The 27,421-nt window shown below is 44.5% G+C and overlaps 1 protein-coding gene across 4 annotated transcripts in view; it reads left to right on the top strand.

The window, feature by feature from the left end:
- The window catches only part of PTPN2 (protein tyrosine phosphatase non-receptor type 2), a 101,645-nt gene that overhangs the window by 31,667 nt on the left and 42,557 nt on the right, over window positions 1-27,421 (top strand). For all 4 annotated transcript variants that reach the window (XM_038746213.1, XM_038746210.1, XM_038746212.1 and 1 more), the window contains exons 3-5: window positions 5,881-5,981; window positions 9,365-9,463; window positions 21,350-21,487. In XM_038746213.1, coding sequence (XP_038602141.1) covers window positions 5,881-5,981; window positions 9,365-9,463; window positions 21,350-21,487 — 338 coding nt within the window. The remainder of the gene's footprint in view (window positions 1-5,880; window positions 5,982-9,364; window positions 9,464-21,349; window positions 21,488-27,421) is intronic.

Raw genomic sequence — 27,421 nt, 5'->3', positions numbered from 1 at the left:
TACATAGACGTGACCTTTTTTTTAGAAACAAATGCTACTATTGAAAAAGATAACTTCTGGCAGAATTGAAACAGGAAGCTAATCTGAAATGTCAGCTGGGTTCAGGTTTAGTGCTAGTCATTTCTGAATTGATGAAACCATTTCTCAGAAAACATACGGCTGAGGGAAAAAAAAAACACACCTTTGCATCGAGTTTACTTATCCAATTTTTGTACAGTAACTCAAGGGTTTTTGCATAAAGTTAGTTGTTAATCAGATTTGACCAGTAATAGCTTTCAGTGGCAAGAGTTTAGAGTTGAAGCTGCCCTACTGAAAGACCACTGCTTGGAGCTTTGCTATTAGATGTTGAGAAACAAGCTTCCTGTGTAAGGGTGCTTGTGGTTCTTTCTACAGAATATTAAGCAATAGAGCTGGATCCAACTCTGTTGCCTTTTTTTTTTCCCCCTTCACAATTTCTATAGAACTGGAGGAAACAGGAAAACATAACAGAATTTAGAAATGGTGGTAAACAAGTGCAGTGGACATAAAGGGAGGCTCGTGCATTTTACTACAGGCCAGAGATTCTAGGCAAGCCGTTGCCACCAGTAATGCTGATGGCTTTCAGAAGGTCTGTGGCCAAGTGAAGCCCATGTCATGGGGAAGAGGAGGATTGTAAACATGTGAGTTTTATCATTAGTCCAGGTCGGGAACTGAAAATTGTTTTGACAGTTGATTTATTGTTTGGGCAGATTGTGGGTAATTGAAGAATGGCAACCAAGAATTTGGGCAGAGGCTGCAGGACCCCCACTTTGGAACTGTGGAAAGCCAGCTCAGGTGTAGTGTCAGTCAGCTAATCGTATTTATTGAGCACTTACTGTGTGCAGAGGACCGTACTAAGCTCTTCGGAGACTACAGTACAAGATATGGGGTGACATATCCCCTGCCTACAATGAGCTGACAGTCCAGAAGGGGAGACAGACATTTAATATAAACAAATAGATGAGAGATATGTTCGTAAGTGCTTAGTACAGTGCTCTGCACATAGCGCTCAATAAATATGATTGATGATGATTGATGATAAGTGCTGTGGGACTGGGAAGGGGAATGAGTAAAGGAAACAAGTCTGGGTGACACAGAAGGGAGTGGGAGAAGAGAAATGGAGGGCTTAGTCAGGGAAGGCCTCATGGGGAAGATGCACCTTCATTGAGACTTTGAAGCAGGGGGAGAGTAATTGTCGTTTTTCAGGCTGGGGTGGATACAAGCAAATCAGGTTGGAAACAATCCCCGTCCCACGTGGGGTTCACATTCCCAGTCCCCATTTTACAGATGAGGTAACTGAGGCAGGGGAAGAGTAATTGGTGGTTTTCAGGCTGGGGTGGATACAAGCGAATCAGGTTGGAAACAATCCCTGTCCCCCGTGGGGTTCACATTCTCAGTCCCCATTTTACAGATGAGGTAACTGAGGCAGGGGGAGAGTAATTGGTGGTTTTCAGGCTGGGGTGGATACAAGCAAATCAGGTTGGAAACAATCCCCGTCCCACGTGGAGTTCACATTCTCAGTCCCCATTTTACAGATGAGGTAACTGAGGCAGGGGGAGAGTAATTGGTTTTCAGGCTGGGGTGGATACATACAAGCAAATCAGGTTGGAAACAATCCCCGTCCCCCGTGGGGTTCACATTCTCAGTCCCCATTTTACAGATGAGGTAACTGAGGCAGGGGGAGAGTAATTGGTTTTCAGGCTGGGGTGGATACAAGCAAATCAGGTTGGAAACAATCCCCGTCCCACGTGGGGTTCACATTCTCAGTCCCCATTTTACAGATGAGGTAACTGAGGCACAGTGAAGCGACTTGCCCAAGGTCACAAAGCAGACAGATCCATAAAGAGTCACTAAAAACATTCCAAAAGCTCAGTGGCCTATTTCTGAGCGTTTCTCTTCTTTTCAGAGCTGGCGCTGATGAAACGTGGCTGTTCACTAGCCCCCTTAGCTGGAGTTGGGGACCAGTTATGGGAAGTGAGTTTAAGATGAAACTTGAGGCAACAATCAATCAATTGGATTTACTGAATACTTACTGTGTGCCAGAGCACTGTACTCAGCTCTTGTACTAAGTGCTTAGTACAGTGTAACAATGTAACAGACACATTCCCTGCCCACAGTAAGCTTACCGTCTAGGGGGGACTGTAGAGAGAACACTTTACTAAGCACTTATGCTATTGATGCCTGTCTAGAAGCAGCGTGGTTCAGTGGAAAGAGCACGGGCTTTGAAGGCAGAGGTCCTGGGTTCAAATCCCAGCTCCACCAATTGTCAGCTATGTGACTTTGGGCAAGTCGCTTAACTTCTCTGGGCCTCAGTTACCACATGTGTAAAATGGGGATTAAGACTGTGAGCACCCCCATGGGACAACCTACTCACCTTATAACCTCCCCAGCACTTAGAACAGTGCTTTGCACATAGTAAGCACTTAATAAATGCTATTATTATTATTATTATTATTATTACTACTTGTTTTGTTGTCTGTCTCCCCCACTTCTAGACTGTGAGGCTGTTGTTGGGTAGGGATTGTCCCTCTCTTTTGCCGAATTGTACGTTCCAAGCGCTTAGTACAGTGCTCTGCATACAGTAAGCGCTCAATAAATACAATTGACTGAATGGGAGAGTACAATACAGCAGAGCTGGTAGACACATTCCCTGCCCACAATGAGCTTACATTTAGAAGGGGTGGCAGACATTAATATAAATCAAATTATGTGTATTCATTGAGCGCTTACTGTGTGCAGAGCAGCACTATACTAAGCGCTTGGGGAAAGTACCATACAACAATCCCCTGCCCACAATGAGCTCACAGTCTAGAGGGGGGGAGACAGACATCAATAAAAATAAATAAAATTATAGATATATACGTAAACGCCGTGAATCTGGGAGATGGGGGAAGAAGAAAGGGAGCAAGTCAGGGCAACGCAGAAGGGAGTGGGAGATGAGGAAAAGCGGGGCTTAGTCTGGGAAGGCCTCTTGGAGGAGATGGGCCTTCAGTAAGACTTTGGAGGGAGGGGAGAGGAACCGTCCTTCAGATTTAAGGAGGGAGGGCATTCCGGGCCAGAGGCATGATCGAGGCACAGTGAGAAGTTGCTGTGGGGCTGAGGTAGGGGTGAATTCAGGGTGCAAATCCTAGTGCCAGGATAAGGCAGGAGGCAAGTGGGAGATGAGGAAAATGAGGATTTAGTTGGAGGCTAACCCTAGTTGGAGACACAATCTCAAAAACCCTGAAATCTCGTTCAGTAACAGAAATCCAAAGCCGAAGTGATTAGATTGTGATAGTCGTGTCCTACGGCCGTGTCTTTCAAAACATATTTTGCAGTTGTTCAGTGTTTATTTAATGCCATCTGAATTAGTCAGAACTGCACAGTCGCTGTCTTGCAGTGTGTGTGCGTGCGTGCGCGCGCACACAAGGCTTTTCTGTGGTTATGTGAGGAAATAAAAAAAATTCCAATGGTGTTTTGTTTTTTGTACTACTTAGGAGCGAGAGAATTTATGTTTGGCCTTTAGAATGCATTTTGTAGATTCTTCCTGAACGAACTCTCTGGGATTTGCAGTTTTTTGTCTTGTTAATCCAACTCTTTGGTTTTCTCTCCAGTGTAACAGCTAAAGGGTGATTAAACTGTTAAAATCGGGCTTGCTGACATCATCTTTCCGAGAACACTAGTATGTGTGATTTACTATAACAAGATCTTAGTTTTCCTGTTGGCAAATGACATGTAATATTTACAAAGGTCTTGGGTTCACTCCAACAGAAACATCTCCGATAAATTGCTGTGAGAAAGTAAAGCCCTGTAAAATTTCCATTTCACCAAAAGAAAATGTATCCACACTATTTTGGGAGAGGTATTTTAAAATGTCTATAATCCTAAATGTGAGGGGCTGTGGCATAATTTATTCAAGAGAACTGTACACAACAGCTCAAATCATTTGTACCTTTCTATAATACAACTGAATGAATGTCTAAACGTTCATAATTTAATAAAAACAAGTCTAAATTGGATGCCCCGAACGAAACAGAATTACACTGTTGAGAAGCGCTTGGGCTCTATAAACAGTCTTGGGATGAATGTCAGTCAGTCGATCATTTATTGAGCGCTTACTATGTGCAGAGCACTGTACTAAGCAACACGGAGAGTACAGTCTAACAATAAACAGACGCATTCCCTGCCCACAACAAGCTAACAGTCCAGAGGACGCCGCTTGCCATCTGATAGAAAGTCATGCGTTTGTTTTATAATAAATGGAATATATCTTTTTAATGGTATTTGTTAAACACTTATTGTGTGCCAGGCACCGTACTAAGCGCTGGGGTAGAGACAAGCCATTTGTTTTATAATAAATGGAATATATCTTTTTAATGGTATTTGTTAAACACTTATTGTGTGCCAGGCACCGTACTAAGCGCTGGGGTAGAGACAAGCCATTTGTTTTATAATAAATGGAATATATCTTTTTAATGGTATTTGTTAAACACTTATTGTGTGCCAGGCACCGTACTAAGCGCTGGGGTAGAGACAAGCCATTTGTTTTATAATAAATGGAATACATCTTTTTAATGGTATTTGTTAAACACTTATTGTGTGCCAGGCACCGTACTAAGCGCTGGGGTAGAGACAAGCCAGTCAGGTTGGACAAAGTCCTTGTCCCGCATGGGGCTCACCATCTTAATCGCTGTTTTACAGATGAGGTCACTGAGGCACAGAGAAGTCAAATGTCATGCCTAAAGTCATACAGGAGACAAGTGGGAGAGCTGGAATTAGAACCCAGGTCCTTCTGACTCCCAAGCCTGTGCTCTATCCACTAGACCACAATGCTTCTTTTGGGTGTCAATATGGTTGCGTTCGTGTGATGCATATATACCCAGATGGGCAAGATGATTGAGAGAGAACTGAGAGTCTTCATATATGTGATTAAAACCCAATGGGGCAAAGATTTCATTTTTGTGTTATTACCTTTAAACAGTAAGGAAAATGTGAAAATGAGTAAAAAGTTCTGTGGGCAGGCAGATTGCACAAATCTTCCTTTGTTGCCTTACAGAACTTCATTAATGTTTGGCTCAGACCTCGAGAATAAGGAGCGGCAAGAATGCTTTCCCCTAAGAATAATCCTCCCTTTGGCTGTTTCTTTTTTAATGCAGTTACTCCTGCCCAGTCGTTCCAATCCAGATAAATAAATGCGCACTCATTTTTAAGAAGGGGTGTGTTTTACTCCCCTAAAGCTCACTGTGTCAATTGATAAAGTAATTCAAAATCAGTAGGAGCTATTCGTGCTTTGGAAGAGAAGCAGCGTGGCCTAATGGAAAGAGCACAGGCCTGAAAGTCAGAGGAGCTGGGTTCTAATGCTGGCTGTGCACACAGTAAGCACCCACTGAATGCCAGAGATTGGTTACCTGCTGTGTGACCTTGGGCAAGTCACTTAACTTCTCTGTGCCTCAGTTACCTCGTTTGTAAAATGGGACTTAAAGACCGTGAGCCCTGTGGGGGACAGGGTCTGTATGCACCCTGTTATATCTGCCCCAGCGCTTAGTATAGTGCCCAGCGTATAGTAAGCGCTTAACAAATACCATAAAACAACCACACAGATATAGAGAATTCCTAACCTTTGTAAGCATTTGAATCACTGTCAAAAAAGAGTGTCGTGGCAGTAGATTAAACCTTTCTCCCCACACTCCTTCCCCATTCCCCTGTACAGGGCATGCGTTTTGAAGTAATTAGTTGCTATTTTTTTTTTTCATTTTGTTTCTGTTTTTAGATGACCATAGTCGTGTTAAACTGCAAAGTACAGAAAATGATTATATCAATGCCAGGACATGCATTTTGAAGTAATTAGTTGCTATTTTTTTTTCATTTTGTTTCTGTTTTTAGATGACCATAGTCGTGTTAAACTGCAAAATACAGAAAATGATTATATCAATGCCAGCTTCGTTGTCATAGAAGAGGCACAGAGAAACTACATCTTAACACAGGCAAGTAGTATCATTGGGAAAAGTTCCACGAAAATTGTTTGAAGATTCTCAGTCTTTCAAAAATCATATATCTCTTGGAAAAACCCTTGTGCTTTAATAGGAATACATTTCTCTATGGTGCATATCTGAGGAACAAGGGCTATAAGCATCACAGTATCAAGAAACTTCAGTTTTTGTAGGATTTAAATGAAATGAGATGTAAATGAAATCTCCTGTGCTGTTGTCCTCAGCAGTAACAGAAATGCCAACTTCTTGAATTTGCATAGTGTATATGAGGAGTTTGAACTTCTTAGTGGGGAGGGGTGCCATGCGGCGATGGTATTTGGTCTGAGCAAATGAAAGATCCAAGTTTTAATCAGATATTTGGAAGGCTAGCAATGTGTTTGGTGTGCCTGTAATCTGTTAAGGGTTTTTTACTCCTAAGAAATGAATCTTTACTCATTGGGAAATTTAATTTCCACTTATTCTGTTAACGCTTTCTTTTGCCTTTTGTAACCCAAACGATCCTGTTTACACTGATAGGAATTATGGCCCATTGGGTTTGGTTTATAGTTGTTCTTTATCCTGTCATCTATTTTCAGTATTTTAGGGTTTAGTAGGCTTTGCACTGCTTCCCCACCTGAGACAAATATTAACATTGTTATTTTAAGAAAACCACCCTAAACCATTGAAATATAGTCCATGGCTAAAGGCAGAAGTGTAACTGTAACAGTGAATTGCCATGCCCCCATCTTTCCTTAAACGACACGTTATAGTGGCACTCTGGCCTTATCCTTATTTGGTTTATAATTACAAATACTTATTGGAGTAATACTATCTAGTTGAATGAGCCCTCTTATTTTAAGTCAACTTTTTTTTAGAATGTAGTGTTTGAGCTACCTGCCAAAAAAGATGGGGCCCAGTGATGGTTTAATTGTCAAGCAAAGGCCTCTGGCCAGTAAAAAAAATAAAAACTAAAAAAAAGGCTTAGGTTGAGATTGCTGTGGCTATTACTGCCATCCCGGATTTTAATTGACTGACTCCCAGAGAGGAAGTTCCATTTTCCCACCAGAGTGAAAAGGTGGACTGGCATCCTTTTGTATTCAACTGATAATAATAATAATGATGATGATGGTATTTGTTAAGGGCTTAGTGTGTGCCAAGCACTGTTCTAAGCACTGGGGTGGATACAGGGAAATCAGGTTGCCCCACATGGGGCTCACACTTTTAATCCCCATTTTGCAGTTGAGGTAACTGAGGCATAGAGCAGTTAAATGACTTGCCCAAGGTCACACAGCAGACAAGTGGCGGAGTCGGGCTTAGAACCCACGTCCTCTGAGTCCCAAGTCCTTGCTCTTTCCACTAAGCCAAATGATGCATTTCCCCCTCCTCCCCCTTCACCCTCCCACCTCCTAAATTGGGGAAGTAAAAGGAGGAGAGGGAGCAGTTCTGTGACCCTCCCTTTTCCCTCTCTCTCTCTGCCCCGTCCTGAGCACTGTTGGGACTTAGGCTTCAGGGAGAGAAGTGACCTGGAAGCCATTGCACGGATTAGGGACCCTGGGAAGTGCCAGGGAAAAGAGAAGAGTGGAAAAGGAGAGTTGAGGAGAGGTAGGAGGGGGGAGGAAGCTGAGCAGCTGAAGAGTTACTCAATTAATAGGATTTATTGAGCACTTATTGGGTGTGGAGCACAGTCCTAAGCACTTGAGGGAGTATAATTGAAGTAGTAGATGTGGTTCCTGCCATCAGGGATCTTACAGTGTGATAGGGAAGACAGGCCAAAATAAATTATAGGTGGAAGGAATAAAGTATAAAGATATTTTTTATAAGTGCTGCAGGGGTGGGGATCATGTGATCACACATAAATCATTTAGCCGGTGTGTCCTCACTCCTCAAGAACCTCCAGTGGTTTCCCATCCACCTCCGCACCAAACAGAAACTCTTCACTATCGACTTTAAAGCCCTGTCAGCCCTCCCCCTCCTAATTTATCTCCCCGATATACTACGGTCCAGACCGTGCATATTTCTCCTCTAACACCAACCCCTTGCCCATGGAGAGGCAGCGTGGCTCAGTGGAAAGAGCCCGGGCTTTGGAGTCAGAGGTCATGGGTTCCAATCCCGGCTCCGCCAACTGTCAGCTATGTGACTTTGGGCAGGTCACTTTACCTCTCCGTGCCTCAGTGGCCTCATCTGGAAAATGGGGATGAAGACTATGAGCCCCCCTTGGGACAACCTGATCACCTTGTAACCTCCCCAGTGCTTAGAATAGTGCTTTGCACATAGTAAGCACTTAATAAATACCATTATTATTATTATTATGTCTTCGCTGTGGCTTGGAACTCCCTCCCTCTTTGAAAATGATAGACTGCCACTCTCCCCACCTTCAGAGCATTATTGAAATCACATCTCCTCCAAGAGACCAATAAAAGTCCTCACTTCCCATACCCCCTCTCCCTTCTGTGTTACCTAAGCACGTGGATCTAAATCCTTTAAGCACTTGATATTCAACCCACCCTCAACCCCACAGCACTTATCTACATGTCCCTAATTGATTTTAATGTCTCTCTCCCCATCTAGACTGTAAACTCTCCGTGGACAGGGAACTTTTTTTTATATAATGGTATTTAAGTACTTCCTTTTTGCCAGGCACTGTCCTACAGATGAGGTGACTGAGGCACAGAGAAGTTAACTGACTGGCCCAGAGTCACACAGCAAACAAGTGGTGGAGCCGGGATTAGATCCCAAATCCTTCTGATTCCCAGGCCTGTGCCCTATTTACTGGTTCTCGTGGCTTCTCAAATGTGTCTGCCAACCCTGTTGAATTGCACTCACCTAAGCACTTAGCACAGTGTTCTGTGTACAGTAAGTGCTCAGTAAGTACCATTGATCGATTATCCAAGTGCTTGGAGAGGAAGAAAGGAGAAGGACCAATACAGAGGGTAATGTGAAGAGATCATCAGCTTTCTGGAGACTAGCGTCAAGCGCTTAGTACAGTGCTCTGCACACAGTAAGCGCTCAATAAATACGATTGATTGATTGATTGACTAGTGGAATGTATAATGTGACTTCAGTAAAATCTTTAATTTTTTTCCCTAGTTGAGCGTGTTAGTAGTTATTCAAAATACTGTTTTGGGTAGTAACTGTGAAATACTTAATAGTGGAGCCAACAGACATGCAAATATTATAATAATGTGTTTGAATTGTCCCCTGTAAGTGAAGCTTGGAAAAAAACGAATTCGCTATTGCCCAATTCAGGGCTCATTTCAGAAGAACCCTTTTTCCAGGTTAGTTATGATGGTTTTGAGCATTGTTTTACTGTTGTGCCTTAGCTCTTCCTCCGCGGCTCCCTCCTCCTCCCTCCCCCACTCCATTTCCCTTCAATTTACAGACTTTCCCTATCTCCACAGGGCCCACTTCCCAATACATGCTGTCATTTTTGGCTAATGGTATGGCAACAAAAAACCAGAGCAGTTGTGATGCTAAACCGAATTGTTGAAAAAGAATCGGTGAGTAATAATTACAGTTTGGTCTGTACTAGGTTTGTGCGTAAGTTTATGATGTTATCGGGCTGCTTTTAATGTGTCCATTTGTTAGTTATGAATCTTAATTGCCTGAGGCTAGTGGTGTGGCTTTTTTTTTTTTTGGCAGGAAGAGAATAATGTAGCCTTTCCCCATTAAGTGTTTAAGGTACAAGAGCAGACCACTAACCCCAGAAATGTAAATATAATAGCCTGAATTATGATACTGAAAGGTAGGTTAAGGCCTTAGAGTTCTTTAGAATTCCAACCCTGGTTCCTTCCTTCAATCGTACTTATTGAGCGCTTACTGTGTGCAGAGCACTGTAGTAAGCGCTTGGGAAGTACAAGTTGGCAACATACAGAGACGGTCCTTACCCAACAACAGGCTCACGGTCTAGAAGGGGGAGACAGACAACAGAACAAAACATTTAGAGGCAGGACGATGGAAAGGGGTTGGCAGCAAGGTAGATTCATTCATTTCTTCAATTGCATTCATTGTTGAAAATTCTTCTTTTACAATCTCCTAGTTTTGACATGCAGTACTCTAAGAACAGTAACGCTCCCCTGAGCCACCTGCCACTTTTACCCTTTCAGTCTGGTGCAGAGCAGTTTTTATCACCCTCCCCACCCCAAATTATAAATTTTCTCTGATGAATTGGTCTCAGTTACTTACTCTTGTTTTTAAATGACCCTCAAAGTCAAGAGCTAAAAGTTCCCGAGTAGTTTTTAGGGCCTTGGGTGTCATGAAATGAAATGCCATTCAAGCTTCAGCCGTTTTCTTTTCAGATTCACTAGCACCGTCATTATCAAGTGAAATGGGGAAATCATGCGCCTTCTTTTCCCAGGAACTGTGGTACTTCTCCAAGTGATGACTAATGTTTTCATTGTTCGGCTTCATTTTACCACACCCCACGTAGCCCGGAGGAAAAAGTTGGAAAAACAGCGCAGGATGGGACAGGGAGCTGGACAGACCAAGGCTGTGCCATTCCCTGATGCGGCAAAAATAGGGTTAGAGCCGCTGTGCTGGAATTAGGGTGGGTAAAATGCATTCAGAGTGTGAAAACGTTTTCTTCCGTGGATTCCGAAAGAGAATTCCAAAGTTCAGATCCACGCTGATTCCGAAGGTGCCAGATAACTCAGCCAGTCAACAGAATGCCAAGGAAAGACCACATTATGTCAATCAGTCGATCAGTGGTATTTTGGAGCGCCTACTATATGCGCTCTAATCCCGGCTCCACCACTTGTCTGCTGTGTGACCTTGGGCAAGTCACTTTATTTCTCTGTGCCTGTTCCCTTATCTGTAAAATGGGGATTGAGACTGTGAGCCCCGCATGGGGCAGCGACTGTGCCCAACTCAGTTTGCTTGCATCCGCCCCAGCGCTTAGTACAGAGAAGCAGCATGGCTCAATGGAAAGAGCCTGGGCTTTGGAGTCAGGGGTCATGGGTTCAAATCCCGGCTCTGCCAAGTGTCAGCTGTGTGCCTTTGGGCAAGTCGCTTCACTTCTCGGTGCCTCAGTTCCCTCATCTGGAAAATGGGGATTAAGACTGTGAGCCCCAAGTGGGACCACCTGATCACCTTGTAACCTCCCCAGCGCTTAGAACAGTGCTTTGCATGTAGTAAGCGCTTAATAAATGCCATTATTATTATTATTATTATGGGTTCAAATCCCAGCTCCACCAATTGTCAGCTGTGTGACTTTGGGCATGTCACGTAACTTCTCTATGCCTGTTACCTCATCTGTAAAATGGGGATGAAGACTGAGCCCTCCGTGGGACAACCTGATCACCTTGTAACCTCCCCAGCGCTTAGAACAGTGCTTTGCGCATAGTAAGTGTGTAATAAATGCCATCATTATTATTATTATCATCATCATCATCAATCGTATTTATTGAGCGCTTACTATGTGCAGAGCACTGTACTAAGCGCTTGGGAGGTACAAATTGGCAACATATAGAGACAGTCCCTACCCAACAGTGGGCTCACAGTCTAAAATAAATAATAATGGCATTTATTAAGCACTTACTATGTGCAAAGCACTGTTCTAAGCGCTGGGGAGATTACAAGGTGATCAGGTTGTCCCACAGGGGGCTCACAGTCTTAATCCCCATTTGACAGATGAGGTAACTGAGGCACAGAGAAGTGAAGTGACTTGCCCAGAGTCACACAGCTGACAATTGGCAGAGCCGGGATTTGAACCCATGACCTCTGACTCCAAAGCCCAGGCTCTTTCCACTGAGCCATGTAGGCCTTCTATTACAGGCCTTTTATTACAGTGTCTGGCACGTATTAAGCACTTAAATACCATAATTATTTACTATTATTATATGCAAAGCCCCATACTAAGCGCGTGGGAGAGTACCATACAACAGAGTTAGTGGGCACATTCCCTACCCCTGTCGAGTTTACCATCTAGAAGAAGAGACAGCCATTAATATAAATAATTTATAATGTATAATTTAAAGATAATGTGCATAGGTGCGTGGGGTTGTCAGACACTGTTTTCGATGCCACGAATGTCCATTGTCTTATGAATGGGGCACAACATAAGTAAGCTATATTGTGGCTCTCTGGGGTCCAGAGTTGATTGGAGTTAGGCATACTGGGTAACTGTTGTAAAATAGCAATTTATTCAAAAGCAGATGAGTACTGGTTGACAGAGTGTAGGCCTCAAGGAAATTTGGTTGGTTCTGAAGTTAATCAGACTTTATGCAAGTAGGGATTTTAATAAAAACTAAAACTAAACTAAAATAAAAATAAAAACTAAAATAAAAACTAAAAACTCCCAGCATTAATTCTGGACTAGTTTTAGACCACTAACTAGGTACCTTTTTAAGAGTGTGGTGGGTGGGGCTGGCGAGGTATTGTGGTGACAGTTTTTATGGGCTGCTAATTTTATGACCTGGTAAGCTTTTATCCTATCGGTTAGGCTGTGTTGATTTGTAGTATGAATTTATGTCGTTCTATTACTGCAGCTTCAATTTATCTGCCCGAGGACATTTTTCTGGCTGTCTGCAATTTGATATAACGATTTAAAGGGCTCCAGATGATCACACAGGACAGCACTCACTGGGCAGTTTGAGGGAAGGTGCTTCAGGGATTTTTTTTGACTCGAGCCCAGGTTAAATTTGAAATGTACAAATAAAATGGCTTGATTGAGAGACCCCTCGCCAAGCTGATCTTATTGAGCAGAGAAATGGAAAAAAAAAGTTGACTACAGTAGAAGGTAGAGGAGGCTGAAGTTGGCTAAAATAAAGGCAGTGCTTCTCTGGAATAAATCTTTGGGTTATGAATTAACAGGAACTTCTTGGGAAAATAATTCCCCAATTGATTTTGGTGTTGGTAGTTGTCATAAAGTTACTGCCCCCTGCACAAAGTAGAGCTTTGGGCTGTATTCCAGGGGTTTTCTGAACATAAAACCCTTACAAAGATCTAACTTGAGCTATGCCAAGACTCTGTACACCCTGCAGCCTCCATGACAGTCTATCAGGTGTTTTGTAATATCATGGCCCTCAGCTTTGCCCAATCCTTAGGGAAGTATTTCTCAGTTTGGAAAGTAGTCGGGAAAACTGTGGCCACAGCCCTTGGTCTTGAAGATTTAATATTCCCGAGCCATCATGGGAATCGGTCATGGTTCACTCTTGCCCTGACTTCTGGCCAGGGAGGTCGTTGGTCCAGTCTCCCCATCTTCAAAGCCCTGCTAAAATCATACTTCTTCCAAGAAGCCTTCCCTGACTGACCTCTCATTTCCTCATCCTGTTCTCCCTCCTTGAACGCTTTGCTACCCCACAGTATTTACATGCATATCCTTATACTTTGCACCTTTCTTTCTCTGTAACTTAGGTTAATGTGTATATGCCCCAGTGCTCTCCCCCAACCCCCCCAACCAAAGATTGTAAGCCCCTTGATGGCAGGGATTATCTACCCATTCTATTGTGTTTTCCCAAGCACACTTACTGTAGTGCTCTGCACACGATAAGTACCATTGATTGATTTGACTGAACACGTCTGATCTCTATTTTTCAAGATCGGGTGTAAAGTAGCAAGTTGTTAACAAATAAATAGATATAATTTTTTCATTTTGCTCTGCAGATTCCTCACACTATGCAGTCAAACCAATTTTCATACCTTAGTCCTTTTAAATAACTTATTGTGGCCTCAGTTCTCTACATGATCCTCACCTTTTTAACTGAGGTTTATAGATTTTTTTTTAATAGATCCTGGGGTTACATGAGGCATTTGTTTACTGAATTGCTGAACTTTGACTTTTCTTGCATAGAAAGATAGGTATTAAAGAAGTAATTTGAAATTTTTTGAAATCTAAACTAATTTGGCGAGTCATGTAATGACTCTGAAACAACTTACATTTTCTGTTTTGCAGACAGGGTGACTACAGTTATGCAGTATTCAGCACTTCATAGCCCTTCTAAAATCACATTTCCTCCAAGAGGCCTTCCCTGACTAAACCCTCATTTCCCCACTCTATTGGCCCCTCCCTCTGCATCACTTGTGCACTTGAAGATGTGCCTCTCTAGCACTTGGATTCTCTCCTCTGTCCAGCCCCACTACGGCATTTACATACATATCAATCTTCATGCTGCTGCCCGGATTATCTTTGTCCAGAAACGCTCTGGGCATATTACTCCCCTCCTCAAAAATCTCCAGTGGCTACCAATCAATCTGCGCATCAGGCAGAAACTACTCACCCTCGGCTTCAAGGCTGTCCATCCCCTTTCCCCCTCCTACCTCACCTCCCTTCTCTCCTTCTCCAGCCCACCCCGCACCCTCCGCTCCTCCACCGCTAATCTCCTCACTGTACGTCGTTCTCGCCTGTCCCGCCATCGACCCCCGGCCCACGTCATCCCCCGGGCCTGGAATGCCCTCCCTCTGCCCATCCGCCAAGCTAGCTCTCTTCCTCCCTTCAAGGCCCTACTGAGAGGTCACCTCCTCCAGGAGGCCTTCCCAGACTGAGCCCCTTCCTTCCTCTCCCCCTCGTTCCCCTCTCCATCCCCCCATCTTACCTCCTTCCCTTCCCCACAGCACCTGTATATATGTTTGTACATATTTATTACTCTATTTATTTATTTTACTTGTACATATCTATTCTATTTATTTTATTTTGTTAGTATGTTTGGTTTTCTCTCCCCTTTTTAGACTGTGAGCCCACTGTTGGGTAGGGACTGTCTGTATATGTTGCCAATTTGTACTGCCCAAGCGCTTAGTACAGTGCTCTGCACACAGTAAGCGCTCAATAAATACGATTGATGATGATGATATCAATCTCTCATCCTATCCCGACTGGATTACTGCATCAGCCTCGTCTCCGATCTCCCGTCCTCCTGTCTCTCCCCACTTCAATCCATACTTCACGCCGCTGCCCGGATCGTCTTTGTGCAGAAACGCTCTGGGCGTGTTACTCCCCTCCTCAAAAATCTCCAGTGGCTACCGATCAACCTACACATCAGGCAAAAACTCCTCACCCTTGGCTTCAAGGCTCTCCATCACCTCGCCCCCTCCTACCTCACCTCCCTCTGTCCTAGTTATATGTTCTCCTCCTTATGACCTTCTCCCATCTCCACTGGCAGGCACTTCACTACCCCATCCTTGGCAAAGAGCCCCAACTTCCCGTCATCTCTCTTTACCCAATATCCAAGTCCTCAACTGGTTTTGACTCGGCCATTGGTAGTATCATAGGTGTAGGGATCTGATTTCATTCCAGGTGCCCTGTTAATTGAGTTATATAAATAGCATTTTAAATTAGGAAGCAGTTTGAAGGCCTTGAGTATGCAGATAGATACGGGGTCCCCTCTGGCCATGTACCCTGGTGTTGCCCAGTGAGCCCCTTCCTTCCTCTCCCCCTCGTCCCCCTCTCCATCCCCCCCATCTTACCTCCTTCCCTTCCCCACAGCACCTGTATATATGTATATATGTTTGTACATATTTATTACTCTATTTATTTTACTTGTACATATCTATTCTATTTATTTTATTTTGTTCGTATGTTTGGTTTTGTTCTCTGTCTCCCCCTTTTAGACTGTGAGCCCGCTGTTGGGTAGGGACTGTCTCTATATGTTGCCAATTTGTACTTCCCAAGCGCTTAGTACAGTGCTCTGCACATAGTAAGCGCTCAATAAATACGATTGATGATGATGATGATGATGATCTGTGTTGCTGGGCTGTTTAAAGTCAATCAATGAGTGATATTTATTAAGTGCTTACTGGGTACGGAGCACCATACTAAGTGCTTGGAAGGCTACAGTGTAGAGCAGTTGGTAAGTCCGTCTCCTGCCCACAATGAGGTTTCAGTCTAGAAGTTAATTCTGATCTTACAGTACATCTGTTCCAAGCGTAATATCGTAAAGATAAACACAGGTTTTCCCCTGCAGAGGCGGCAGTCAGATGTTCATTCATTCAATTGTATTTATTGAGCATTTACTGTGTGCAGAGCAGTGTACTAAGCGCTTAGCAGTGCACTAAGATGTACTAAGATGTTAAGCGCTAACTTATGACAAGCTCCGCCGCTTGTCAGCTGTGTGACTTTGGGCAAGTCACTTAATTTCTCTGTGCCTCAGTTACCTCATGTGTAAAATGGGGATTAAGACCATGAGGCAACATAATAATAATGTTGGTATTTGTTAAGCGCTTACTATGTGCAAAGCACTGTTCTAAGCGCTGGGGTAGGTACAAGGTAATCAGGTTGTCCCACAAGGGGCTCACAGCCTTCATCCCCATTTTACAGATGAGGGAACTGAGGCCCAGAGAAGTGAAGTGACTTGCCCAACGTCACACAGCTGACAAGTGGCGGAGCTGGGATTTGAACCCAAGACCTCTGACTCCAAAGCCCATGCTCTTTCCACTGAGCCACGCTGTTCTCTGCATGATTACCTTATATCCAACCTAGCACTTAGAACAGTGCTTCACACATAGTAAGCGCTTAACAAATGCCATCATTATTGTTATCTTCTAGACTGTGAGCCCGCTGTTGGGTAGGGACCGTCTCTATGTGTTGCCGACTTGTACTTCCCAAGCGCTTAGTACAGCGCTCTGCACACAGTAAGCGCTCAATAAATACGAATGAATTATTAATTAATTAAATATTAATAATGGCATTTATTAAGCGCTTACTTTGTGCAAAGCACTGTTCTAAGCGCTGGGGTAGATACAAGGTAATCAAGTTGTCCCACGTGGGGCTCACAGACTTAATCCCCATTTTCCAGATGAGGTACCTGAGGCCCCGAGAAGTGAAATAACTCGCCCAAAGTCACACAGCTGGCAAGTGGCGGAGCCGGGATTTGAACCCATGACCTCTGACTCCAGAGTCCGGGCTCTTTCCACTGAGCCATGCTGCTTCTCCATTATTATTAGGTTGACACACTTCAAGTCCCGTAGTCCCAACCTGCCCTCGATTCAGCCCCAAGAATGAAGTTGTCAGCATTCCTGTCCGATTGGTTGCCAGAGCATTTGGGGGGCTTCCACCCTCCAGTTCATTCATTCATTCATTCATTCAATCGTATTTATTGAGCGCTGACTGTGTGCCGAGCACTGTACTAAGCGCTTGGGAAGTACAAGTTGGCGACATATAGAGACGGTCCCTACCCAGCAGTGGGCTCACGGTCTAGAAGAAGCAGCGTGGCTCAGTGGAAAGAGCCCGGGCTTTGGAGTCAGAGGTCATGGGTTCGAATTCCGGCTCCGCCACTTGTCAGCTGTGTGACTTTGGGCAAGTCACTTCTCTGGGCCTCAGTTCCCTCATCTGGAAAATGGGGATTAAGTCTGTGAGCCCCACGTGGGACAACTTGATTACCTTGTATCTACCCCAGTGCTTACTTGGCACATAGTAAGCGCTTAATAAATGCCATTATTATTATTATTAGAAGACTGTTCTGTCCAGTTCTGTACAATGCTTAGTACATGCTCTGCCCATAGTAAGTGCTCAGTAAATACGACTGATTGATTCTGGGCCCCCTCCTGCCCTTCTGGAATTTCAGGGCCATCTCCTGATTCCAGGCAGCCTGGCAGCAAGTGAAGCTGGGGAGACAGCCAGGGCAGCAGCTGAGAATCAGGAAATTCCTTGGCTTCTTACGGGGTATGAATGGGGATGCCTCCTCAGAAGAAGTAGTACTCCCTTTGAAGTTGTGAAGGCAATCACTTCTGAGTCCTTTAGCCCCCTAACGTGGGCTAAATCATAACGAAGAACTAGTCTCAGAGTCTCTTACTATTTCCTGGAAAGTGAGCGAAATATTCTTGGGCCATTATCACACATGAGGATCCCATCAAATCCTTCAACCGTGGTTGGGTTTTCTTGAGAACAGTTTCAAATGTGGGAAAGACCCAACCGTTTCAAGAGAAGTAACTAATTCCCATAAAGCACAATCAAACAATCAATCAATCAATCGTATTTATTGAGCACTTACTATGTGCAGAGCACTGTACTAAGCGCTTGGGAAGTACAAATTGGCAACACATAGAGACAGTCCCTTCCCAACAGTGGGCTCACAGTCTAAAAGGGGGAGACAGAGAACAGAACCAAACATACCAACAAAATTAAATAAATAGGATAGAAATGTACAAGTAAAATAAATAAATAAATAAATAGAGTAATAAATATGTACAACCATATATACATATATACAGGTGCTGTGGGGAAGGGAAGGAGGTAAGATGGGGGGATGGAGAGGGGGACGAGGGGGAGAGGAGGGAAGGGGCTCAGTCTGGGAAGGCCTCCTGGAGGAGGTGAGCTCTCAACAGGGCCTTGAAGGGAGGAAGAGAGCTAGCTTGGCGGATGGGCAGAGGGATTGGGGGCATTCCAGGCCCGAGGGATGACGTGGGCCGGGGGTCGATGGCGGGACAGGCGAGAACGAGGTACAGTGAGGAGATTAGCGGCGGAGGAGCGGAGGGTGCGGGCTGGGCTGGAGAAGGAGAGAAGGGAGGTGAGGTAGGAGGGGGTGAGGTGATGGACAGCCTTGAAGCCCAGCACATTAAATAGCATGCTGTTGGGGGCATGAGGGGACGTTATTCCACAGCGTATGTCTTTGTGGAGGCCTTCCCAGACTGAGCCCCTTCCTTCCTCTCCCCCTCATCCCCCTCTCCATCCCCCCCCATCTTACCTCCTTCCCTTCCCCACAGCACCTGTATATATGTGTATATGTTTGTACATATTTATTACTCTATTTATTTTACTTGTACATAGCTATTCTATTTATTTTATTTTGTTAGTATGTTTGGTTTTGTTCTCTGTCTCCCCCTTTTAGACTGTGAGCCCACTGTTGGGTAGGGACTGTCTCTCTATGTTGCCAATTTGTACTTCCCAAGCACTTAGTACAGTGCTCTGCACATAGTAAGCGCTCAATAAATACGATTGATGATGATGATGTGGATAGACTGTGACTCAGTGTTGGAAGAAACAGTTTTGCACACCTGTGCAGCTTGAGTCAACGACGTGTGAGTATCGTACCGCAGGATTTCTGTAGTGCAAGATTTGGCAAAAGCATGCCTTTCCTTTTGAGTTAATAATAATAACAATATGGTATTTATTAAGCACTTACTATGTGCAAAGCACTGTTCTAAGCGCTGGGGCGGTTCCAAGGTGATCAGGTTGTCCCATAGGGGGCTCACAGTCTTCATCCCCATTTTACAGATGAGGGAACTGAGGCACAGAGAAGTTAAGTGAGTTGCCCAAAGTCACACAGCTGACAGTTGGCGGAGCCGGGATTTGAACCCATGACCTCTGACTCCAAAGCCCGGGCTTTTTCCACTGAGCCACGCTGCTTCTCTATTGGCTATTTTAGGAATATTGTATAATGAAAACTCAAGCGTGTGTTGCTACGAGATAGCAATTCAGGCACAATGAAGACTGCCGTGAAGAGTAAGCTGTTTTCTTCAGAGTTTTTATTCAAAGATCCAATATGATTTTAAAAATCAATCCGCAATATTTTTTGCAAGTTTACTCTGTGTGGAGCACTTTACTAAGTGCTTGGGAGAGTATGACAGTTAATAAGCATGGACCCTGCCCTCAAGAGGCAGCGTGGCTCAGTGGAAAGAGCACGGGCTTTGGAGTCAGAGGTCATGGGTTCAAATCCCGGCTCCGCCAATTGTCAGCTGTTGTGACTTTGGGCAAGTCACTTAACTTCTCTGGGCCTCAGTTACCTCATCTGTAAAATGGGGATTAAGACTGTGAGCCCTCTGTGGGACAACCTGATCATCTTGTAATGTCCCCAGCACTTAGAACAGTGCTTCGCATACAGTAAGCACTTAATAAATGCTATTATTATTTTTATTATGTTAGTGGGGGAGATCAATTCCTAAACGAATTACAGACAAAAGGAAACAATAGAGTCCAGAGATAAGTGCAGCGGGGGAGTGACAGTGAGGGGGTGGTTATGCCCGTATTGACAATAAGGTGAATGTCCATTCTGTGAGAATGTAGAATGAAGGAAATTTGAAATACAGCTTGCCTTATTCTGGTTCATAATCCCTAATTAATATTTAATTTGGCAATCTGATGATGATGGTATTTAAGTGCTTGCTGTGTGTCAAGCAATGTGCCAAGCGCTGGGGTGGATACCAGCTAATCAGGTTGGACGCAGACCCTGTCCCACGTGGGGCTCCCAGTCTTAATCCCCATCTTACAAGTGAGGTCATTTAGGCACAGAGAAGTGAAGTGACCTGGCCGAGGTCACACAGCAGACGAGGGGCAGAGCCAGGATTGGAACCTGGGTCCTTCTGATTCCCAGGCCCATGCTGTATCCACTAGGCCATGGTGCTTCAGAAAAATAATCAATCATTGGTATTTATAGAGCACTTACTATGTGCAGAGCACTGTACTAAGCACTTGGGAGAGTACAGTACAACAGAGTTAGCAGATACGTCCTGTACCCACAGTGAGCTTAGGGTCAAGAGGGAATAAATGCCCCATCCTCAAATTTTTCATCTCAGTTACCGAGTTCCCATTTCATTGAATGGATTTACGAAATGACCTGAAAAGGACACATATTGGGATTAGTAAATTATTTCCATTAAGCTGCTTTGGTATTCAGTTCAATTGCTGAAGTTGAGCCAGCAATGTATGGTGAGTGAATTGAACTCAAGTTGCTGGGATTTTCTTTCTGAGTAAATCATTTATTAGGTCGGTGTTTTAAGAGTGAGGTGTCTGTCAAGTGAAGACTCTCTTTGGCCCCCTGATAATGTTTCCTGATAATATCAGAGACTCACAGGAGCAGATCCACTCCCGCTGAACAACTCACTCTGCGAGAGGGTTGTAGAAACGGCCGTGAGCAGCGTGGCTCATTGGAGAAGAGCGCACGGGCTTTGGAGTCAGAGGTCATGGGTTCGAATCCCGGCTCTGCCACCTGTCTGCTGTGTAACCTTGGGCAAGTCACTTAACTTCTCTGAGCCTCAGTTCCCTCATCTGTAAAATGGGGATTAAGACTGTGAGCCCCATGTGGGGCAACTTGATCACCTTGTATCCAGCGCTTAGAACAGTGCTCTGCACATAGTAAGTGCTTAACAAATGCCATTATTATTATTATTATCATTCAAATGTATTGAGCGCCTACTTGTGCAAAGCACTGTAGCAAGCCCAAAGGAGCCTATCATGAAAGTAGGCCACTTCTTTCCCACTCTGGACTTCAGCTCCCCTCTAAGTTGGTGAAGTTTGAAAACTCAGTGGGATATTTTCGAATTCTGTTTCTATTAACGTTTTGACAGCTTATTTAACCAGTTAAAATGCAGTGACCTTTTCTTAATCAGAAATTTGCCTCATTGTATTTGACTGTGACCAAGGTGTGTTTTATTCTGCCTGTAACTCTTATTTAATTGAATCCTTTGGACTTTTGAAGAGCGTATTTCTAACAGTTTTTATTTCGTGTATTTTAAAACAGATAAAATGTGAACAATACTGGCCAACGAAAGAAGACCAAATGATGCTGTTTAAAGAAACGGGATTCTGTGTGAGACTTGTATCAGAAGATGTCAAATCCTATTATACAGTACATCTACTACAGTTAGAAAATATCAGTGTAAGCCTTTCTCTCCCCCCCCCGCCCCCACCACCTTGTTTCCTCACTGTATGATCATTTAAAGGTAAAACTATTTATTAGGGTTAATATTGTTAATCATGAGTTAAAACCAGTTTCCTTGGAGCATGAGTCTCCATATAAGGGAAGAGTCATGGTTTCGAATCTGAAGATTAGGTTCAATCAATCAATCAATCAATTGTATTTATTGAGCACTTACTGTGTGCAGAGCACTGTACTAAGCGCTTGGGAAGTACAAGTTGGCAACATATAGAGACAGTCCCTACCCAACAGTGGGCTCAGTTGAAGATGTTCTAGTGGTAAATTTGAAAGCTAAATTTCTCGGAACTCGAAAATCCAGACCTTTTTTAGTGAAGGAAGTGGATTTTGATAACTAATTCAAGAGTAACTCGATAGCAAATAATGAGCGTTCAGGTCTTGTGACAGTCTGTCATCTGGCCCCACCCATAGATAAAGTGGAGAAGACCATGGAGTTTCAAGAGCAGAGAAACTGTTTACTGGTTCTCCCCCTTCGAGACCGTTAGCCCGCTGTTGGGTAGGGACCGTCTCTGTATGTTGCCAACTTGTACTTCCCAAGCGCTTAGTACAGTGCACACAGTAAGTGCTCAATAAATACGATTGAATGAATGAATGAACCCCCCCCCACCAGAAGGGAAGCTAATTTTGCGGAACATGTCAGTTTGCTCACCTGGTCGCATCAGGTGGAGTATAGACAATCACAGGGGAGGATTTGGACAGGAGAAAGGAGGCTAGCAAAGTGGCAAAGAAACTTGAACCATCATAGGGAGAGGGGGAAGAGGTGGGGAGAGAGGGGAAGCGGGTTGGGGAGACCTATATAAAGCATCTGAAGCAGGTGGATAGGTTCCAGAAGCTGGTGTTCAGGAGGGCTTGGTGAACTGCCAGGCAAGGACCTGGGGATGGTGTGCCCTTGGGGGAGCTGTGAAGGGAAGCCTAGCATTATAATAATAATAATAATAATGGCATTTATTAAGCACTTACTATGTGCAAAGCACTGTTCTAAGCGCTGGGGAGGTTACAAGGTGATCAGGTTGTCCCACGGGGGGCTCACAGTCTTAATCATCATCATCATCATCATCAATTGTATTTATTGAGCGCTTACTATGTGCAGAGCACTGTACTAAGCGCTTGGGAAGTACATATTGGCAACACATAGAGACAGTCCCTACCCAACAGTGGGCTCACAGTCTAAAAGGGGGAGACAGAGAACAAAACCAAACACACTAACAAAATAAAATAAATAGAATAGCTATGTACAAGTAAAATAAATAAATAAATAGAGTAATAAATATGTACAAACATATATACATATATACAGGTGCTGTGGGGAAGGGAAGGAGGTAAGGGGGGGGGATGGAGAGGGGGACGAGGGGGAGAGGAAGGAAAATCCCCATTTACCAGATGAGGTAACTGAGGCCCAGAGAAGTTAAGTGACTTGCCCAAAGTCACACAGCTGACAATTGGCAGAGCCCGGATTTGAACCCATGAATTCTGACTCCAAAGCCCATGCTCCTTCCACTGAGCCACGCTGTTTCTCTAACCCCTGCTAAATGCTAACCCATTCATTAGTAAGCGCTTAATAAATGCCATCATTATCATTATTATTATTATTATTATTAGCATGGATTAGGGGCGGGTGGGTGGCCTGGCTTGTTTGAAGAGAGTTCCGGTTCAAGGAGAGGCAGTTATTCTTGAATCTAGTTTAAAATTGTAGTGTAAATTATTGTTGCTATTGAAATACTCAGTCTAGAAACCGTGGTTAAATTATTTTAGGAGTAGCGTGGGGACTCCTAGATGCTTCCCGGGGCTTCTGGGAATTCTAAGCCGCAGAATTTTGGGATGGAGGTAGCGAAACTACTGGGGCATTTTTGAGGTGTTCACTAGTAAAGAGCCTGTATCCCAACTTTAAATTGCCTTGGGCACTGGTCCCCCTGGAGCTACAGCTGGACAGCCAACCTCAAATGGCGACTGGAAACATCCCAGAACATGTTTGTGCTTACGGACTGTGGGGAGAGAGTGCGAGGGTCTTCATCCTGCACTTAACCATTGGTGTCCTGTTTCGAGGCTGCACATATAGAAAGCAACCATAGTTGGGAGGGAGGCTAGTTAATGCGCAGCTGGGCCAGGTCAGGACGACCTTGAGGGCCCCCCACCGCCAGCCCCGCTCTGCACCGGCCCCAAGGCATTCATATTTTAAAGATTAACCAGCTATTAAAACTTTCAAATATTGTAAAAAATCCACCCTAACACCAAAACCCTAGAACAGTTCTTATGGTCTTTTCTGGCTAAACAAAAGTCCCATCAGCCTGGGGCCTCAAAGAATTTAAGTTTGTCACCACAATTAGAAGTTGTAGTTGCATGGTGTGCAGCTCTCCTTGGCCAGGTGATGGCCAAAAGGACACTGGCGAGTGGAGGGTGGGTGTGCGGTATGGGATTTAGGTCACACAGTCTTGTGGTTGGAGGCCTTCAGTGTTTCCGCGATTCCAGGACTGCCTGCACTGCTCCTGTTGGCACGCCTTGGGGGCCGTGGCAGGTGCGGTTGGCGTGTCCCAGCAGGCGGGGAAGAGGAGACACATGGTTTCGAGATCACGTTCACTTGGTCATGGGATTTCTGGTGGGGAGATCTGGACTCATCATCATCGTCAATCGTATTTATTGAGCGCTTACTGTGTGCAGAGCACTGTACTAAGCGCTTGGGAAGTACAAATTGGCAACATATAGAGACAGTCCCTACTCAACAGTGGGCTCACAGTCTAGAAGGGGGAGACAAAACCAAACATACTAACAAAATAAAATAGAATAGATATGTACAAGTAAAATAAATAAATAGAGTAATAAATATGTACAAACATATATACAGACTCCACTCCTGCATCTACCTTTGCGTTATCTCTTAGGGTAGAGTAGCCCAAGATAGTGTGAGGGTTGGTGTCTGAATTAGAAATTGGTTGTCACCACCTTTTATTTCTTCCCCGTGATCGATGTCTTTTCTCCAGAGCTTTGGCCCCCAAGGCTTGAAACAGCCCCCACAGCCCTCTTCCTTGGTGTCCTGGTATTCTAGCTTTACTGATGGATTCATTCATTCAGTCGTATTTATTGAGCGCTTACTGTGTGCAGAGCACTGTAACTGAGCACTTGGAAAGTACAATTTGGCAACAGATAGAGACAATCCCTACCCAACAACGGGCTTATAATTTGATGGATACATAGGGGACACAGATGCTGTGAGAGGGCTGTGCTACAAGCAAACTTTCTTGGACTAGGAGGTGGCCATGGCTAAAGACGGTGAAAACTAACATCTTGTGAGAGACAGTGTGGCCCACAAAGTGTATACACTTTGTGCCAGTAGGTGCATGTCTCTTCATTTGAATGTGCCTACTTGTGGGGGCTGTCAGAGGAAATTCAGGATTTTGCTCAGTAATGGAGTAGATTGAAACAGGCTCTTATCCTCTTATCCATCTTCTGCCTCTATACTCCGGTCTTCAAAGAACAGCAGAAGAAGCTCTAAGACTCAAATGCCTAGCCCACTACAGAATTAAAGGCAGTCTTTTCTAATATTCCCAAGTTGTGTGTCTTTTTACTCCAACACCTAGTACAATGCTTGGCACTTAAGAGTTTAACAAATACTAGTATTATGATTATTATTAGTAGTAGTAGTACAGAATGCTCAAGAAATACTCATTTGTTCAGAGGTAAGTGAAAAACGAAGATGGAGCTTGAAATCCTATGTGCAAACTCTAGATTTCTAGACCGTGAGTCTGCTGTTGGGTAGAGATTGTCTCTATCTGTTGCCGAATTGTACTTTCCAAGCGCTTAGTACAGTGCTCTGCACACAGTAAGCACTCAAATACGATTGATTGAATGAATGAATGAATGAATGAATGAAACCCTAAGATGGGAAGATAGAGATATTGAGAAAAGACATTAGGTACCACTTTTGTCTTTGCTTCAGAAGCACAGGACATCTGCCAGTGGTATTTTAGTACAGTGCTTTGCACAGAATAAGCACTCAGTAAATCCCATTGATTTTTATTCCAGTCAAAGCCCACACTTGTTGATCCCTGAATATATCTGTTTGAGTTGCAAGGTGAACTTTCTATCAGTCAATCAGTTGTATTTGTTTAAGCACTCACTATGTGCAGAGCACTGTACTAAGCACTTGAGAGAGTACAGTAGAACAGAATTAGCAGACACATTCCCTGCCCGTAACATAACGCGGACTGTATCTGAAAAGGTCCAAGGAGCCAACTTTTCCATTGGCTTGCTGGGGGTGAAAAGGCCATGAACAGGAGCAGACAGGATAGGGCTTAGGAATGGCCGATAGGTTTCCAAAAGCTTAAGGATCATACCTGGTTTTGTATGTGTTCTGCTCTGTTTGGCAGCTTTCAGGCGTGTCCGATATGGGATGAGTGAGGTCAAGACACTCTGGGTGAAAGCCATGGCTCTGCCCTCACCGATGCTGGAAACCCATGGGCACCATGGCCAAGGTGGGGTCATAGAGTTAGTACTCACGGTCCGACCGAGTTCCGTCAACCCTTGGCACCCTTTGAGCTCATCCTTGGCTGTGGTTGCTTTGGCAAGTGTCCGCCTGCCACTATTTTAGATTCCACCTCTTGCACCCACAGTTCCCCAAGGTTTGTTCTGCTTCCCTTATCTCGAGCTCTGCAAGCTCCATGCTAACTATCCTGCCCTCTGCTCTCTCCTTAGAGTCCTCAGTGATGTGGCACCGTTAGAACGAGAGCCTCCATGTCTTTAAAACATTTCTTCTGCCCTCTGATTAGCGTCTCAGTACTTCAGCTCACCGTGTGCGGTGCCTTGGGTATCCCGTTGTCATCCTCACCTGCCTTAAGGAGTGTAACTGTGATTCTGGCCGACCGACTGGGTTCCAGGCTGTCCAGTACGGAAACGATGAGGCCAGAGGCGGGGAGAGCTGGTGGATTTGAGGAAAGGGGCCTGGAGGAAAGAAGAGCAGAAGGGGAAAAGAAGGAAGCAGATGAGGAGGAAGACTGTCAAGGGAGAGGGAAGACAAGGTGGCATTGGAGGGGCAGCTGTCTCCTTTTAAGCCACACAGCCAAGGAATTTATTGGGAACCTTGGGCTGGATGTGCCATGCATATTTGCCGACGACCTGCGTAGGGGAGGGGTCTGCTCTACTCCCTTGTGCATGTTTTACAGCTAGGCTGGAAGAATCCCAGATGAGCGGGCAGGTGCAGGCACTGGTTGCTGACGGCCGCAGGCCGTATTTGGCCATATTGGCCATAGTTGGTTCCATTGAGCACACTGCTTCTCATATTAGCACATATGTGCCAGGCACTGTACTAAACGCTGGGGTAGGTACAAGGTTGTCAGGTTGGACACAGTCCCTGTCCCACAGTGATGAGGTTTGAGGTTTATTTTATCTAAAGAATGATTTTTATCTAAAAAATGATTCTCAAGCTCATTGTGGGCAGTGAAATGTATCTGTCTATCGTTGTATTGTACTCTCCCAACTTCATAGTACAGTGCTCTGCGCACAGTAAGTGCTCCAGCAATATGATTGAATGAATGAATGAATACTGTGGATTACAGACTCAAAAGAGGGAGTTCAGCTTGGCCTAGTTGATAGAGCACCGGCCTGGGAATCGAAAGGACCTGAGTTCTAACCCCGGCTCCGCCACTTGTCTGCCATGTGACCTTGGGCAAGTCACTTCTCAGTTTCCTCGTTTGTAAAATGGGGGTTAAGACTGTGAGCCCCAGGTGGGACGTAGACTGTTTCCGACTATGTATCTACCCAGAGTGGCTCAATGGAAAGAGCACGGGCTTTGGAGTCAGAGGTCATGGGTTCAAACCCCGGCTCCACCAATTGTCAGCTGTGTGACTTTGGGCAAGTCACTTCACTTCTCTGGGCCTCAGTTACCTC

Source organism: Tachyglossus aculeatus, chromosome 5, assembly GCF_015852505.1.
Source record: "Tachyglossus aculeatus isolate mTacAcu1 chromosome 5, mTacAcu1.pri, whole genome shotgun sequence".
Classification (NCBI taxonomy): domain Eukaryota; kingdom Metazoa; phylum Chordata; class Mammalia; order Monotremata; family Tachyglossidae; genus Tachyglossus; species Tachyglossus aculeatus.
The sequence above is the reverse complement of the archived record's forward strand: the minus strand, read 5'-3'. Positions and strand labels throughout refer to the sequence as shown.